Here is a 19,332-nt window from a genome sequence, read left to right on the forward strand (position 1 = left end):
ATTCTAGGTATCAAAATGAACACAAAGAATAGTCATCTTAGCCACAGGAACTGTGTGTTTACATGTTACCCTCTCCCTCGCAGATCTGCATCTGGCAGCGGAATTAGGCAAGACTCTACTGGAACGCAACAAGGAGCTGGAAGTCTCTTTGCAACAGATGTATTTGAACAATGAGGAGCAAGTACAGGAAATTGAGGTAACATGACCTGTTCTATCATTTTTAACTATTAAACTCTCTTAGAATTTTGAGAATCCTTCTCTAATGCCCCGTACACACGATCGGACTTTCTGACCACAAAACCGTGGATTTTTGTTTCGAAGGGTGTTGGCTCCAACTTGCTTGCATACACACGGTCACACAAATGTTGGCCAACATTTACGAACGTAGTGACATACAAGATGTACGTGATATCTCCATTACGAACGCTAGTTTTACAAGACCGAGCGCTTCCGGCTCGTACTTGATTCCAAGCATGCATGAACTTTTGTGCGACGGACTTGTGCACACATGATCGGAAAGTCAGACAACAAAGTTTTGTTGGCGGAAAATTTGAGAACCTGCTAGTCAACATTTGTTGGCGGAAAGTCAGACAACAAATGTCCGATGGAGCATAAACACGGTCGGACTTACAGCCAACAAGCTCACATCCATTTCCCATCGGAAAATCTGATCGTGTGTGTACACGGCATTACTGTTTAGCATCTACCCAAAACTGAAATATCACTTCTAGATGGCCTGACCCTTTAATGTATGTTTCTTAGCACAGACTTTTAATTGCAAGCCTACATTTAAAACGTGTAGAAGATATGTATGTTGTAGATCAGTGTGCTGTAAAAGATGTATGTTCTATTTCATTTTGTTCCTTCTACAGTACCTGAGCAAACAACTCGAGATGCTCCGTCAGGTGAATGAACAGCATGCCAAAGTTTATGAGCAACTGGACAATGTAGCGCGAGATTTGGAAGTGACCAACTTACGTTTACTACAAGAAAGCAAGGTGGCTCAACAAAAGATTGAACGGTAAGAAAATAGAATGGACAGAGGGCAAGGAGGAGAAGAAGAAGATGGAGATAGGTGTAAGCATTATTGGGGAGTCTTTAAATATATAGGCAGTCCCCTGGGTTACAAACCAGGTTCTGTAGGTTTGTTCTTAAGTTGAATTTGTATGTAAGTTGTAACAGGTACATTTTTAAGTGTAACTCCAGCCAAAAAAAAAGAATTGTACGTTTTTTGGATAGCATAGGGAAGAGTTAACACCCCTGTAATGTTTGTTTTGCTGTCTGTGCCCCTGTTCAGAAGATTTCACCTCACTTTCTATCCCTGTGACAATTGGGTTGTCGTGGAAACAAGGATTGGTGATAAACCTTCAGTGGAGACACCTTTTTCCCATGATAACTCTTATGCCCCGTACACATGGTCAGAATTTCCAACAACAAATGTTCGATGTGAGCTTGTTGTCGGAAATTCCGACCGTGTATGCTCCATCGGACACAATTTTCGACAAGAAATGTTTGAGAGCTGGATCACAAATTTTCCGACAACGCCGGAAATTCCGATCGTGTGTACGCAATTCCATCGCATGCTCGAAATCAAGCAGAAGAGCCGCACTGGCTATTGAACTTCATTTTTCTCGGCTCGTCATACGTTTTGTACGTCACCGCGTTCTTTTTCGACATTTGTGTGACTGTGTGTATGCAAGACAAGTTTGAGCCAATATCCGTCAGAAAAAAATCCACAGGTTTTGTTGTCGGAATGTCGTGTGTATGCGGCATTACAGTAATTTCCCTTCCTAGGAGTAGATTTCCTCTCACTTCCTGTTGTCTTCTTCTGTTTCTAAGTATGAGTCGTATGTAAGTCAGATGTTTATAACTCAGGGACTCCCTGTACTGTACAATCAGTACAATTATAACAACCGTCTTATGTAGAAGTCCTGTGTGGCTTGGTACCTATTTATTTATAGTATAGTCGGGAAGATACTTTTTTTAAGGCTCCAAAATAAAACCCCTAAACCCAAAGACCTTAGTCAGAGGTATGGGCCATATTTTTTTGTAATGCAGATTTTTATTTCAGATTTAAACTGTCAGAACAGCAGTTTTTATCAATAGCTGTGTAATGTCAGTGTCTAACTGTTTCTATATTATTTCACGTTAAAGTGTGTTGATCCTTCAGATCAGATGTGATTTAGGGCCTGTTTACTCCGCAATCCTTGCATTCCCTATGCAGTTACATGCATTTGCAGTGTGTTTTCAGTGCATTGTGGCATGTTTGCAGTGCATTTTTTGGCATTATTTATTGTTCTACATACATGCTTTTGCGGTGCATTCACATCCAAAAAAATTCAACATGCTGTACTTTACATAAATAATAAATGCTATTTTTTTTTATCTGCAAAAGCATGTTCATTAATTTTTTCTTTTAAAGGTAAGCTTAGCCTTTAACTCCAAGAAGTTTCTTCTGTTGCTCTCGGCCTTCTCCAAATTTCCAAATTAACTTTTTTTTGCTGATGTGATCTGACTTCCTGTTAGAGAATGGCTACCTTTTGTTCTCCACAATCCCACTGTATGTAGGAATGTAGCCACCTTCTCTTGCTCTCCCCTGAGATGGACTTTGTAGTGTGCATAGAGCAGTGCACATGACCGCAATAATGTGCACATACTCGCTCCAAACAGAAGTGAGAGGTAAAAGGGGAGGTTCAGGAGCTCACAGAGGACAATACAAGGAGACAGAAAACACAATAAGAAGCTATTTAATGAAAAAATAGATTAGAGGGTAATTAAATAGTGGATGTGTATGAATTTTTTCTTTGGAGAATAAGGATTTTGTTTAGTGTCACTTTAAAGCACCACAATGATGTAAACTAGGCTCATTGATATACATCTATTTTCCTTGCATATGCATTTGTACTGCTTTTAAAAACACACCAACGCACCAACTAGAAATAAAACATTACTGGATCTACTGATTACCAACAATACAGACCTGATCACGGATGTGGAAATGCGGGGCAATTTAGGTAACAGTGATCACAGGTCAATTAGTTTCAGTATAAATCACACAAATAGGAAACATAAAGGGAATACAAAGACACTGAATTTCAAAAGAGCCAACTTCCCTAAACTACAAACCTTGCTAAAAGGCATAAACTGGGATAAAATATTAGAAACAAAGAATACGGAGGAGAGATGGGTTTGCTTTAAGAGCATATTAAATAAGGGCATTAGCCAATGTATCCCATTGGGTAATAAATTTAAAAGAGCGAACAAAAGTCCTGGATGGCTTAACTCCAATGTAAAAATGCATATAAAAGCAAAGGAGAAGGCCTTCAAAAAATACAAGGTTGAGGGATCATCCTCAGCATTCAGACTTTATAAAGAATGCAACAGGATATGTAAAGGTGCAATTAGGACAGCTAAGATAGAACATGAAAGACACATAGCAGAGGAGAGCAAAAAAAATCCCAAGAAATTCTTTAAGTATGTAAACAGTAAAAAAGGGAGGACAGACCATATTGGCCCCATAAAGAATGAGGAAGGACATCTGGTTACAAAGGATGGGGAGATGGCGAAGGTATTGAATTTATTCTTCTCCTCAGTCTTCACGAGTGAATCGGGGGGCTTCAGTAACCAAAACTGCAGTGTTTATCCTCATGACACAACACAGGAAGCACCTCCATGGTTAACAGAGGACGGAATTAAAATTAGACTTGAGAAACTTAACATTAATAAATCACCGGGACCAGATGGCTTGCATCCGAGGGTACTTGGGGAACTCAGTCAAGTGATTGCCAGACCGTTGTTCCTAATTTTTACAGATAGTCTACTGACTGGAATGGTACCAGCTGATTGGAGAAAAGCCAATGTAGCACCTATATTTAAAAAGGGCCCAAAATACATCCCTGGGAATTACAGACCAGTTAGCCTAACATCTATAGTATGTAAACTCTTGGAGGGGATGATAAGGGACTATATACAGGATTTTAGTAATACGAACAATATCATTAGCAGTAATCAGCATGGATTCATGAAGAATCGTTCTTGCCAAACCAATCTATTAACCTTCTATGAGGAGGTGAGTTGCCATCTAGATAAAGGAAGGCCTGTAGATGTGGTGTATCTGGATTTTGCAAAAGCATTTGACACAGTTCCCCATAAACGTTTACTGTACAAAATAAGGTCTGTTGGCATGGACCATAGGGTGAGTACATGGATTGAAAACTGGCTACAAGGGCGAGTTCAGAGGGTGGTGATAAATGGGGAGTACTCAGAATGGTCAGGGGTGGGTAGTGGGGTGCCCCAGGGTTCTGTGCTGGGACCAATCCTATTTAATTTGTTCATAAACGATCTGGAGGATGGGATAAACAGTTCAATCTCTGTATTTGCAGACGATACTAAGCTAAGCAGGGCAATAACTTCTCCGCAGGACGTGGAAACCTTGCAAAAAGACCTGAACAAATTAATGGGGTGGGCGACTACATGGCAAATGAGGTTCAATGTAGAAAAATGTAAAATAATGCATTCATATTTTTGCCACCCAAATGCAATCTATACACTGGGGGGAGAACCTCTGGGGGAATCTAGGATGGAAAAGGACCTGGGGGTCCTAGTGGATGATAGGCTCAGCAATGGCAGGCAATGCCAAGCTGCTGCTAACAAAGCAAACAGAATATTGGCATGCATTAAAAGGGGGATCAACTCCAGAGATAAAACGATAATTCTCCCGCTCTACAAGACTCTGGTCCGGCCGCACCTAGAGTATGCGGTCCAGTTCTGGGCACCAGTCCTCAGGAAGGATGTACTGGAAATGGAGCGAGTACAAAGAAGGGCAACAAAGCTAATAAAGGGTCTGGAGGATCTTAGTTATGAGGAAAGGTTGCGAGCACTGAACTTATTCTCTCTGGAGAAGAGACGCTTGAGAGGGGATATGATTTCAATTTACAAATACCGGACTGGTGACCCCTCAATAGGGATAAAACTTTTTCGCAGAAGAGAGTTTACCAAGACTCGTGGCCACTCATTAAAATTAGAAGAAAAGAGGTTTAATCTTAAACTACGTAGAGGGTTCTTTACTGTAAGAGCGGCAAGGATGTGGAATTCTCTTCCACAGGCGGTGGTCTCAGCGGGGAGCATTGATAGCTTCAAGAAACTATTAGATGAGCACCTGAATGACCACAACATACAGGGATATACAATGCAATACTGACACATAATCACACACATAGGTTGGACTTGATGGACTTGTGTCTTTTTTCAACCTCACCTACTATGTAACTATGTAACTATGTAACTATGTTCATCTAATGTAGACAAGCCCTTAAAGTTTAAAATCTGATTGTGTGCGTCAAGATTTAGAGAGAACGGAGATTTTACACTGCATTGTATTTCTCAGTAACAAAAGACAAAAAAGTGTATTGTATTTACTTATTAAAATAACCATTGCAAGTTACTTCTATATTTGTAGTTTGACAGACACTGCAGATGGTTTGCAGAAACAAGTAGAAGATCTGCAGAGGCAAGTTGAGGATCTGCGTGGTATGGAAAAGGTACGCATCCGGAGGGACAAGAGGGAGAGACGGCGCACTATCCATACTTTCCCCTGTGTACGTGAACTGACTTCTTGTATTGGGTGAGTGCAAGACTGAGTGGCTACAAAATATCAAGAGCAATGTTAACTTTTTTTTTTTCTAAGTGAAATAATTAAAGTGATATTAAAGTGAGGTTTTTTTTTTTTTTAGTTTAAAAATAACAAACATGTTACACTTACCTGCTTTGTGCAATGGTTTTGCAAAGAGCAGCCCAGATCCTTCTCTTCTTGGGTCCCTCCTGCAGAGTACCCCCACAGCAAGCAGCTTTCTATGGGGACACCTGAGCTGAGCCGCTGATCTGTATGTCCATTCAGACATGGAGCCGCGGCTTGGCCCCGTCCCCTCTCTCTCCTCATTTGGCTCACTGACTTTGAGTCTCAGCCAATGAAGAAGGATAGTCCCGCACAGCCGAGGCCCTTGCGCAAATTCGCTGGATCGATATGGGGCTCGGGTAAGTATTAAGGGGGTTGCTGCACACGGAATGTTTTCTTTATCGTACATCATGGGACACAAAGCAGCTATAGTAATTAATTACTATCTGGGTTATATGCCACCTATAGGTGAATGGACACTGGCACACCCAAAAGACAGGAAGTAACCCCTTCTATATAACCCCTCCTATACAGGAAGTACCTCAGTTTTTTTTGCCAGTGTCTGTAAGGTGGTGGTCACTGATGTGATACATGTGCTCTTGGAGCATACTTGGAGGTCTGGACAGTTCTATTAAGAATTATGGATTTCAATCGGATCCATTCGAAAAAGCTGTCAGCCAAAATGGATGGTACTAGAGCCTCATTGGAAGGAGAGAAGATTCCTCAAGGTTTGCCTGTAATGCAGCCTTACGGCGCTGGACCCTGCGTAATGGAACCCTGTGCAGGGTTTGTTCTGACCAAGGTGCTTTCCTGCAGGGTGCTTTACAGGTACAGGGGAATGGACCCCAGATTAAGGGGGGACCCATTCTCTGAAGGTCTTTTATGACAAGGCTCGCCGTGATGGGTGAAGATTGGACTCCTGTTATTTTCAGAGTCCTGCAGCAGGAATGGCAGGAAAGTCTGCTTTTGTTCTGACTGTCTGTTCTCCCGGACGCCACTAGGAGCAGTGTGCTGTTTAATCATGCTATGCATTCTTACTCATGTGGGCTGCTGTTTCTCCTTCAGCCACTAGAGGTCACAGGCTTGCTCAGTATGGCCCATTTTTATATAGGCAGCAAGGGCAGGCCATGCCATGTGGCAACAGGTTCAGTAGGCCTCTGGAGGCATAGCAGCAGCCCATGGATACTAACAAAGTGTGAGTACTTACTATGGAAGAACTGTGTGACAGACAAGTCATGATTATATGCTGCATATTTAATGCTTATCCGGGGGGGACTGTACAACTGTAAGTTTATACACCCCTGGATGGTTAGCAGTTCACTTTAAAGTGTTGTTGACTGCTGTTTATACACTTCCAAAAGTTCTCCTACTGCGCTATCCCCCAAAAAATGAAAATTGATAAATAATGTTGTGATTTAAATATCTGAGAATAAGATGCCTAAGGCACATTGGGTCTCTGTGAAAGGAGACCTAGGGAGCTGGTAAGCGGCAGTATTATCTGTGGTGGAGGCACCTTTTGTTCAACATATCCTCACACTTAATACGTCCAGTGTTGAAACTGCATGTCACTATCCACGATAAATCTTTAATCCATCCCTTAGGAGAGTGTCTATATCAATGGACTTAATGCTTTTTTGAATCACGAGTTTTTGTGACAGACTTATACTTACAAATAGAAATTTTTACTGAATGTTTTGATATATTTTCTTATTTCTTTAATGTGTACTAATCACGGGTGACAGCAACACTTTGCATATATATGTGTATTGGCATGACTCACAAGATTCATGCAGTTTTGATATATAGCGCAGCTTATTATTTTGAATGCTGTTTATACATGTTTGCTTGGATATACATGGTTTTACATGGTCGCATAAAGATACATGATTGCATAAAGATACATGGTTGCATAAAGATGCATGTTTATACATGTTTGCTTTAATATACAAGGTTATACATGATCGCATAAGGATACATGGTTGCATAAAGATACATGTTTACTTAAATATACAGGGTTATACATGATCGCATAGGGATACTTGATCGCATAACGATACTTAATTGCATAAAGATACATGGTTGCATAAAGATGCATGTTTATACATGTCTGCATAGATACGTGTTGCGTAATGTTGCATAAACACGTTTCATTTGCTTATTGCGAAAATGCTTGTTTCCATGGGCACATGTTGGATGAATGCGTGTGTACAGCACACACTTTCATATTTTGCCTAAATGCATAGTTATATAAGCACATGCTTCCATAAACGCATGCTTCCATAGATGCATATTACTTAAACACATGCTGGCATGTTTTCATTTGTACTGCATACGTATGTTTATTTACATTAAGCTGTGTACATATGTACTTGTTTTCCTGGGACTATATACATATGTGCTTATTTGCATAAGACTACATGCATATGGGCTTATTTTCCTGGGTGCTTGTTTGCCTGGGGGTACATGCGTGTGTGCTTATTGACCTTGTACTGCATACATAAATGCATGAATGGCAAGAATACTTGTATACCTGCATGTTTGCATACCTAGGTACTTGCATACCTAAGGGGTTGCATAGAGGTAAACAAACATTGTTTTAGGCCTGCATCCTTGGAGGACTGTATATTAGGTTGGATAATCTGGTTGCTGCGATATATACCTGTTATACCAGTTACATGGTTCCAGAAAAGAGAGGCAGCTGGGGGAAGCAGGGGCACCGCTCTCAGGTTCAGGGATCTGGCGGTGTCCACTACTTCCGATGGACAGTGGTTTCGGGAGCATCTGAACCACTGTGGTGTTTGGCATTGCAGTGTTTCCTGGCTCATTCACTTTTTGTCAGACTGTGGCCGCCTGATCATGCCTAATCTCGGTTGATCAAAGCCTAAGCAAGATCAAGCCTGGTTAGTATATAGATGGGAGACTGCCCGGGCATACCAGATGCTGTAACCTTACCCCACCTGGGTGAGGGAGTCATCTGAGGCTGCTGGGTTTTGAGAGTATCTCAGGCCAGAAAATCTTAGGGCAGTCTCTGAGGTGGTTTGTTCCATCTTTAGCCGGCAGAAACCTGGTAGGTTATGTGCACCTCTTGGGACTGCCTTGGTCTGTCATGCCCCGTACACACGATCGGATTTTCCGACGGAAAATGTGTGATAGGACCTTGTCGGAAATTCCGACCATGTGTAGGCTCCATCACACATTTTCCATCGGATTTTCCGACACACAAAGTTTGAGAGCAGGCTATAAAATTTTCCAACAAAATCCGTTGACGGAATTTCCAATCGTGTGTACACAAATCCGAAGCACAAAGTGCCACGCATGCTCAGAATAAATAAAGAGATGAAAGCTATTGGCTACTGCCCCGTTTATAGTCCCGACGTACGTGTTTTACGTCACCGCGTACAGAATGATCGGATTTTCCAACAACTTTGTGTGACCGTGTGTATGCAAGACAAGTTTGAGCCAACATCCGTCGGAAAAAATCCTAGGATTTTGTTGTCGGAATGTCCGATCAATGTCCGACCGTGTGTACGGGGCATCACAGAGTCCTCAGTCTTTTGCCTTGCTCTTGGAGTAGAAGTTATGGGCTCATTATTGTGAGACAATTAAATGGTAGCAGTTCCAAAGCCAAATAGGGACATGAGGTCTATCTTAAGATCTCAAGCCGCTGAACATCCTTCTGTTTCAGAAAGGCTAGACTGTTCGGTGATGACATAAAAAGAAAAAGCTGTGCTAAATGTTGAATTAATACAAATAACCTGTGAAAAAACACATTATATGCGTGTATAGCAAACACAGTGGCGAGTGCAAATTTTTTAAATTTTTTTCCGCCTATGATCAGACGTAGGAAAAGGTGATACCAAAATATATATAAATTATGAAAATGAACCAAATGATAAGTGATTGTGATTGAGACAAAAATTGGACGAATGAATATGGAAACAGTCTATATATAAAATTGGACGGATGAATATGGAAGCAGTCTATATCATGAATCTTGAAAAACGATGGAACATGGCAACACCCGGTGACGAGTCTCCAGGAGACACAGACTGTGAATCTACCACCACACAGAGTAAAGGCTTACCAGCTATACAAGCTAGATTAGCTTGTCACCCAACCTGGGTATTCCGATCTCCCGCTGTTGTTTGGGGCTTGTAGATGGGGCGTTCCTCGAATCCCAGCCAAGATGAGATATCGGTCCACGTGTGTCGGTGTTAATCAACACTCACCACTTGGGGGACTTGCTAATAGACCCGGGGTATGCGGCCCAGAAAGAAAAAAACAAAAAACTCGCCATCGGTAAAACCAGATGTTTTATTTAGATAAAAAGATTGAACAGCACATAAGACTCAATCCCATAGCAAAGAAAGCCGGCCCCGTCACGATGTCCTTTATGATGACGAAACGCGTAAGGTGAGCAACGTACTGACATCACTGTGCCTCTGTCATGTCCCGCTTTTGCACGGGCGTGTGTGTTTTTTATTTTGTTTTAATTGCCAGTCAGCTTTCTTTACTATGAAATTGAGTCTTATGTGCTGAGCAATCTTTTTATTCAAATAAATCATCTGGTTTTACTGATAGTGAGTTTTTTTGTTTTTTTCTTTCTGGGCCGCATACCTTTTGAGACCGTGTTCCTACCCCGTATCTTTCAGCAAGTCCCCCAAGTGGTGAGTGTTGGTTAACACTGACACACGTGGACCGGTATCTCAACCACCAGGGCGACTCAGGGAGGTGTACCACATTCTGTCTGGGACAGTACAAGTGCAGGCTCTAGCGCCAATACATATTCTAGGTATAGGATAGTGGCAAGGGGAACTCTGCAGGGCAATCTACTAGATTCCAAGTTCTACAACAGTTTGGGAAAGGTGTGTCCGGGACAAGAGTCCCACTGCCAATAAGGGTACATGTACTGGTAACGCCTAAGGTCTGGTTCTCCCTTATTTGAAGTTTTTTTTTCCCGTTTCAGATTCTGCCACATCTTTTGCGAAGAATTCATAAGGTGGTGCTGATATTAGTGTTGGCCGAATTAGCCAAGGGGGGCTTGGTACACAGGCATAGCGAGTCTTGCGGGGGTTGCTCCTTTGGTCACCCCCAGTCCAGCGGGACCTGAAGGTCTTGAGTCCTGTATCTCAGCACTGTTGAGCCCCTGGAAGCCAGCTTCGGGGAACTTTGGGTGATGTTGCGTCCTCATCCATTTTTCTTGCTTAAAGTGGTTTCTAGTTTTTCACTTGAATCAGGACAGTGTCTTGCCTTTTATTTTTCTCCTAATCCACAGTCGGCAGGAGAAAGATTGCTACCTACTCCTAGAGGTATTTAAGACGCTCAGGGTCTACTTGAGTTGTCGGCACAAGTCAAGAATCCTGGTTTGTGCTGCCAGAAGAGCCCAGGAAGGGCAGACGGCATCCAGGTCGAATTTTTAGCAGTGGATCCTCCAGTTTATCAATGATGCCTATGGTTTAAATGGCAAAAAAACAATTTTTTTTTCTGGTGGGAGATTCTCTACCAGGTGTGGGAGTATCTTAGGCCATCCATCATCGGATGTCAGTGGCCCAAGTGTACAAGACCACTATTTGGTCTTTTGTTTATACATCTACAGGGTTTTTACCAGGTCGATGTCAATCACGTAGAAGATACTGCCTTTGGCCTCAGCGTATTACAAATAACTGAGTAGGTCCTTCTTTGGTGGCAGTTTCTATGATGGTGTCTCCCTTGCATTGCTTTGGGACATCCCAGATAGTAATTACTATAGCTGCTCTGTGTCCCGTGATGTACATTAAAGAAAATAGGATTTTCCCTACAGCTTACCTGTAAAATCCTTTTCTTGGAGTACATCACGGGACACAGAGGTCCTTCCCCTCTTTTGGGAATTGCTTGCTACAAAACTGAGGTACTTCCTGTATAGGAGAGGTTATATAGAGGGGGTACTTCCTGTCTTTTGGGTGTGCCAGTTTCCATTCACCTATAGGTGGCATATAACCCAGATAGTAATTACTACAGCTGCTCTGTGTCCCGTGATGTACTCCAAGAAAAGTATTTTACAGGTTTTACAGGTAAGCTGAAGGAAAAATCCTATTTTTTATCTGAATACATAGAATGCAAAACCTTCTCCCTTTAGAACCACTTTAAAGCTGAGGTTTAGGTATGGCAATTGCTCTATAGTTACATTGGACCAGTTAGGCCCAATTAAAGTATGTCTGTGCCATACCTGTGAGATACTTGTGGAAGCTGAAAATCACTATAGTAGACAGTGTAGGCACTATGACAGTTATTGCTGCTAGCTTCAGGGTCCTGCTGTCCTGCTGCATTGTGAAAACAATGAATGCAAAGCTTTCTTTGATTGGACAAGGTGGAGAGTGTGACATCACCGCCCTGCCTCTCCACCTCATCAGAGAACACTCTGCATTCAGTGAGAAAATGCGAAATGTTCGCTGGATGGAACATGTGCCGAGTGGGCAACCATCTGTGTTTACTAAGCAGCTGGACAGCCACTGGGCACGGGACTCAGAAGCTAGCAGCAATCACTGTAATAGTGTTTAGTTTTGGAACTGGGCAATGAGGGGTCAGAACTAGGTACCACATCCCATTGGGTAAATAAGAACAATTTGAAAAGAACAAGCGGGACTTTAAAAAGGTACCGAAAATAATTTGCAATGAAGTTTTTATAAAAACATAAATTTTATTGGATGTACATTTCTTTAAAATGACAATAAATGTTCGAAAGCATAATATTCATACAGCATGTTCTTACTTTACATGTTTCGCTCATAAGAGCTTCCTCAGGAGCTTTTGAAAGAGGAGAGACAAACACTGCTCTCTCCTCTCCTTTCCCTCTTCATAGCAAGCTCTTTCTTGAACTTTTGGCACATGTAAGTACCTCGCTGCTGCAATATATTCACCGGCTGTATTCTGTTTGGTGAGGGGGGGCTTGGTTTTCAGTAGTCAATATATACCTGCATTTGCAGTAAAGGAGGCCACATTTTCAGCCATAGATGATTTATTTCTACCTATTCCTCTAAGGCGCTGACGCCTTCTTTCAATTGACCTTGTGACTCCAGCCCTCATCCAGGACAGGAACAATCTATGTGAGTGTATGTAGGAAGTCTCAGATATTCATATAGAAAACCCTATTAAAAGGAAACAATTTGTTTTTCTCCTAGGAGTTTGCTGGCTGATTTCCTAGGAAAACAGACTTGGCAGCAGGAGTGCTGTTGGTCTATATCATGGTCCTGTTAAGGTGCAGCAAATACCATCTGCTGTTCCTCTACCAGATATCCCAGCAATAAACCATTTTCCCCTGTTTTGGGGACAAATAAGATCGCATTGGTTTTGCACTATTGAAACTGTGAACAAAGTCAATTTTGCCTCGCTTTAAAATTACTAATTAACCCTCTTTTTTGGTACTGGTCTAATCAGTTAGGGCCATAAAGCTAATAAACTTACATGTGGATTTACTTTTCAGAATCTTTAGCCTCTCCCTATGGTTGCATGTATGCCCCTTTAACTTGGGCTCCAGTCTAGGAATCAGAATTTTCTCATTCATTCACGTACCATTGCGAATAAAAGCATCTGGTAGGCATGCATTCTCATCTTGTTATTATTACTTTTTGTATACAATCATGATTTTTGATGTATTATGTAATTTTTTTGACATGATTGTCACAATAATCCTTATGTACAATTTTTCATTATTGTCCGTTTCTTTTGTAGTATTTAACTTCATGCAACACTTTCAAAATCTCCTGAGGAAGCTCTTATGAGCGAAACATGTAGAGTAAGAAGTGGTTTCACATGCTGTATGAATATTATGCTTTTGAACATTTATTGTCATTTTAAAGAAACGTATGTCCAATAAAATTAATGTTTTTATAAAAACTTCATTGCATATTATTTTTGGTACCTTTACCTACTGTAATAGCGTTGTCTACCACAGTGATTTCCAGCTTCCATTGGGATCCCAGAGGTATGGCACATGCTTACATTGGTCCAAGCTGGATAATTTTGGAATGAGTATAATTTCTCAAACAAAAACCACATTCACTTTTAGAAATTTGTTCTTTTGAGAAAAATTGTCCATCTTGCCCCTTCAAATTTTGCCATCACTGCTGTTGAAAATGGACATTGCTTTGACCCCACTAATGTTTGAAAATCAAACAAACTTTCCTGAAACAAAATTCTTCTACTGTATGGCCAGCTTAACTCCCTTGTAACATAAACCCTAACCCTCTCTTTAACTCTAAAGCTAACCTTCATACTAACCTCCACTTGTTACCATAAGACTAACCTTCATACTAACCCCCCCTTGTTACCATAGGACTAACCTTCAAACTAACCATCCTTGTTACCATAAAAGTAACCTTCATACTAACCCCCCCCCCCTTGTTACCATAAGACTTACCTTCATACTAACCATCCTTGTTACCATAAAAGTAACCTTCATACTAACCCCCCTTGTTACCTTAAAACTAACCTTCATACTAACCCCCCTTGTTACCATAAAACTAACCTTCATACTAACCCTCCTTGTTACCCTAAAGCTAACCTTCATACTAACCCCCCTTGTTACCATAAAGCTAACCTTCATACTAACCCTCCTTGTTACCATAAAACTAACCTTCATACTAACCCTCCCTTGTTACCATAAGACTTACCTTCATACTAACCCTCCTTGTTACCTTAAAACTAACCTTCATACTAACCCCCCTTGTTACCATAAAACTAACCCTCACACCCACTGCCCCTGCAACACCAACCCCAACCCTCACTGTATCCCTAAAAATAACCATTACCCTAAACCTGCCTGTAACCCTAACACTAAACATCACACTTACCCTCCATGTAACACCAACACTTACCTCCATAAATAGGTTTACACTAGCTGCATCCTCTGAAGAGCGATTTGTGATGAAACACCTTTAAAAGGGTGTTTGACGTTTGTAATATGTCACTACTCACTACCTCACTGTCTGTTTTAACCCCTAAAAATCTTCATCACGCTGCAACCGGTGAATGGGTCACATTCAACAGCTTGTACTGCCTGCTAAACGTGACTGGGGGGGAATAATTTTGGAATGTTTACACCCCCATCCACTGCCTTTGCAGCTTAAGAGAAAGTGGTTGGTGTTTACTGCCTCCCCCCTCTCAACCGCAGGTGTAAACGAGGCCTACCACTAACTCGTGTCGAGATCTCTCAGTGAGGTTGTTTGGTCCAGTCTTTCAGTGTAGCCTTCATTTAGACATTCTCTCAGGTCTGCATTAATTTTTTGAATTCTTCACCCATAGGTATGAAGACTCATTCAGCCTGCATGCATCATGTCTGGATCTGTCTCAGAAGCCTTTGCAGAGAGAAAATGAGCATTTGCAGAGAGCGGTAAATGCTCTACGAGCCCAGGTGGCAGAGGAACGCCAGAGGAAGGAGAAGGCAGAGCGGGAGTACCAGGCAGTGCTACAAGAGTATACCGATCTGGAACAAAGGGCCTTTGAGATGGAAAACTGCAGATTACGCATTAAAGAGTTGGAGAATGAACTGCAGGAATTGCAGCAGATGAAGCAGGTGAGGATTGTGTCATGACCAATATGCCTGCATGGAAGTGGAGACATTGTGTTTGGTTTGATAAAGTGATCTTGCGCGGTCTTATGAAGTCGCCCAAAAATCATAAACAATTTTTCCATGTGTGAATTATTAAAGTGCTGATGGAGACACAATGTGAACAATAAAATATATAATACAGCAAAAAAAGTAAAAATTATATATAAAGTGCAAAGTGAAAAAAAACTCCAAGGGGATATGCACTCTCATAAGTCTCCTCAAATATAGTGGTAAACTGTAAAAAGATAAAACCATAAATGAATGGATGGGGATAGTAAATGAAAAAGTCCTTCCAGAAAGGTAAAAAATTGGGGGTGTACAAAAGGTGATGAGGTACAAAGGCGATAAAAAAGAGGAAGAAAAGTTCCTGGGCAACTCCACCGGTAATCTCCTAGTGTCAGTGGTCTCTCAGAACTCTCACCTCATGAGCATGAAGAAATCAGCATCAACATATATCTCACAGTGGGTGGATATTGGTGAAAAATCCAAATAAAGCCCCGTCAGATTCTCATAGACAAACCATGCCTCAAACGGCTTCTCCTCAATCTCTGTAGACTTCCATACCCCTGTCTTAATGGACTCCGGTGTATAACAGGTAATGAAGTGATATAAGAAAGGGAGAAATGCTTCCAATAGTGTAGTACATTAAAAATAACCTAAGGTTTCATTTATTAAAACACTAATAGATGGACTCTTACATTTAAAACAATTAAAAAAGGCAGATAGGCAAATATACAGAAGGATCGGCGTTCACAACGCCTTCTCAGGTTATTTCTGGTATACGTCTGCTTGCGGCCACGCCCTACGCGTTAACGTCACGTCTCATGACTTCATCTGGGGAACCGGATTGGCTGAGAAGCTATTGTTTATATATTTAAAAAAAACGGAAGTTCAATTGCGGCCATTTTCTTGTGGTCCACTCCTATGTTTGCACTGCGGCCATTTTGTTGGTTGTCTGACGGCGCCGATTGTGGCCATTATCTTGTAGCCAGCCCACTCTAAAGATGAATTACAATATGAGGCCGCAATAATGAAACGGTGCATCAGCAAATTAAAACGCAAATAAAAAATAAAGTAAACATAATGGTATTATTATCTATCGATGAGGGTAGGTGTAACAATTATTCTTGGATGAAAAAAAAATATATTAAATTGGGCCAGGCAGTCGTACATCAAAGTACGTAAAAGGGCACCGTTATTATACATGGTTAAAAAATTAATGAATGGTATATAAATACAGAACCAGTTACATACATAATGAAGTATTTAAGAAATATATAAATATGGAAAAGTAATGAAAATGTAGAAGTGTGAATGGAAAAAAAATGGATGAAAAAAATGAGATAAAAGCTAATAATAAATGAATAAGGATCAAAGTAAAAAATGAAAATAGAAATAAGGATAAAAATAAAAATGAAAAATAAGAATGAAAATAAAAATGAAGATAAAGATAAAAATGAAAATAAAGATGAGAATAAATCTAAATATGGAAATGAAAATAACAATTAAAATAAAGATAAAAGTAAAAATGAAAATGAAATAAAAATAAAATCTAAAAATAAAGAAAAATGAGAGTAGAGATTGAAAAAAAAAAAAAGTAAAAAATTGAAAAGATGAAAATTACAAAATTACTGTGTTAGAAATTGCTAAGGAAACAATTGAGGTTGAACTCAACGTTCATCCCTCCTGGAGTTAGTGTACGCATTGTATGTATCCATTGTGACTCTTTCTGACTATTTGTCCTAATCTTGTGGCTGCCTCTCCACGATCCTGTGTATTTTTCTATGCCCCAAAATTGGAGCTGTGTGGGGTCTTGGTTGTGCATTAATGCAAAGTGTCTTGATACATTATGTTTGGAAAATCCATTTTTGATATTTTGAACATGTTCTTTTATCCTGACTAGGGCTCTCTTTGTTCTTCCAACGTATTGTAAATTGCAACTGCATTGAAGCACATAAACCACTCCTTCGGTGTGACAACCAATAAAATCTCTAATCGAGAAGGACTGGCCTGTGTTAGTGGCTGTAAACTCTGTTCTATTTCCCTGGAATTTCTGTGCATGTCTACACGCATAGCAGCTTCTACAGGGAAAAAACCTTTTCCAGTAAAAAAGGTATCAGGTGCTTTGGGAGGGGGTTCCACTACTGATTTAACAATCATATCTCTAATCCTGGGTGCTCTTTTATATATTATGTTGGGTCGATCTGGAAGAATCTTGTTTAAATCTCTATCATTTTTAAGAATGTGCCAATGGCGTTGGATCAATTTTGATACTTCTTTATGTTGGACATTGTAGTCCAAAATTAGACTTGGTGCTTCCTGTTGAAATGTCTTTTTCGGTTTATTCTGTAGCATTACCATCCTGTCCATTTCCTTTCCAGATTCTATTTGCTTCTCAATCCATGAATCATCATATCCTTTTGTTTTGAATCTCACTCCAATTTTTACAGCTTGCTTCTTGTAGTCATCTTCTTTTGTGCAGTTCCTTTTAATTCTCATTAGTTGTCCTTTGGGGATGTTGTATAACCATGGTTTAAAGTGACAGTTATCCATAGAAAGGTAGCTGTTAGTGTCCACGTTTTTAAAAAAGGTTTTCGTTACTAGTTTGTCTCCTTCTATACTGATGTCCAGGTCCAAGAATTCAACACACTTTTGATCAATCTTCCATGTCAGACATATGTTCTTGTCTTTATCGTTCAATTTGTTGACAAAATCTTCCAATGTGTTTCTGCTCCCATTCCAGACTATAATATAGTATTATAATATATTATAATATACTATTTTGCACCAATATCCACCCACTGCGAGATATATGTTGATGCTGATTTCTTCATGCACATGAGGTGAGAGTTCTGAGAGACCACTGACACTAGGAGATTACCGGTGGAGTTGCCCAGGAACTTTTCTTCCTCTTTTTTTTATCACCTTTGTACCTCATCACCTTTTGTACACCCCCAATTTTTTACCTTTTTGGAAGGACTTTTTCATTTACTATCCCCATCCATTCATTTATGGTTTTATCTCTTTACAGTTTACCACTATATTTGAAGAGACTTATGAGAGTGCATATCCCCTTGGAGTTTTTTTCACTTTGCACTTTATATACGTTTTCATTTTCACTTTTTTGCTGTGTTATACATTTTATTGTGTCTCCATCAGCACTTTAATAATTCACACATGGAAAAATTGTTTATGATTTTTGGGTGACTTTATAAGATCGCGCAAGATCACTTTATCATTCTTTTTATATTTTGTGTATTGTGAACACTTTTAGGTTTTGCTGCTGGTCCTGCACATTTTATTTACACACCCTAGCTATAAATACAACTCTATTTACTCACATTAGCACGAAGGATGCTTTTAGATATTGTGTTTGGTTTACTAAAGGCAAATAGGCTGTTCACATTGCAAGGGAATTTTCCCTTGGCTTGCATGTGATTGGATGATGGAAGTCAGCAAAGCTTCACCTCATTCATTAAACTAAGGGAAAATTCCCTTGAAAAATGAACAGCCTATTTGCCTTTAATAAATCAACACTAATGCGTTATATTAAAATAATAAAAGAAATCTGTCTATATTGTCAACCCAATTTTTCAACCTTATTGGTTTATCTGGGCAGCACAGTTTTTTACATTTTAGACACTTTTCAAAACGGGGCCAACTTATTTTAGCTCTTACAAAAATTGTACAAAAATAGAGTCAAAGCCTAATGCCTGATACATGCAATAAGATTATCAGACAAATGATCATCCTTTTTTTTTTTTTTTTTGCATGCTAATCTCAAAGTGAAAAGTTTACTAAATTTACGAAAATTCTCATACAACAGAATAAAAATTCAGCAGTAATGTAATGTTTTGTAGTGTATTTGTATTGTATTTTCGAACTACAACTGTACTGATTAAGGCCCCTTTCACACTTCTACGACCTGAAAGTTGCGTGACTTTGACCCGACTTGAAGCAATGTATGTGTAATCTTGAGGTCTATGGACCTTAAGTCACATCAAAGTCGGACCAAAGTAGTGCAGGGACTACTTTGAAGTCGCACAGATATGAATGGTACTCATTGGAAATC

General features: G+C 40.1%; 1 protein-coding gene across 1 annotated transcript in view; it reads left to right on the top strand.

Annotated features, from left to right (window-relative positions):
* CDR2L (cerebellar degeneration related protein 2 like) overlaps window positions 1-19,332 on the top strand; it is a 59,435-nt gene that overhangs the window by 29,651 nt on the left and 10,452 nt on the right. Inside the window, exons 2-5 of the mRNA XM_073606170.1 lie at window positions 84-196; window positions 873-1,021; window positions 5,459-5,623; window positions 14,954-15,224. Coding sequence (XP_073462271.1) covers window positions 84-196; window positions 873-1,021; window positions 5,459-5,623; window positions 14,954-15,224 — 698 coding nt within the window. The remainder of the gene's footprint in view (window positions 1-83; window positions 197-872; window positions 1,022-5,458; window positions 5,624-14,953; window positions 15,225-19,332) is intronic.

The sequence above is a fragment of the Aquarana catesbeiana genome, linkage group LG12, assembly GCF_042186555.1.
Source record: "Aquarana catesbeiana isolate 2022-GZ linkage group LG12, ASM4218655v1, whole genome shotgun sequence".
NCBI lineage: Eukaryota > Metazoa > Chordata > Amphibia > Anura > Ranidae > Aquarana > Aquarana catesbeiana.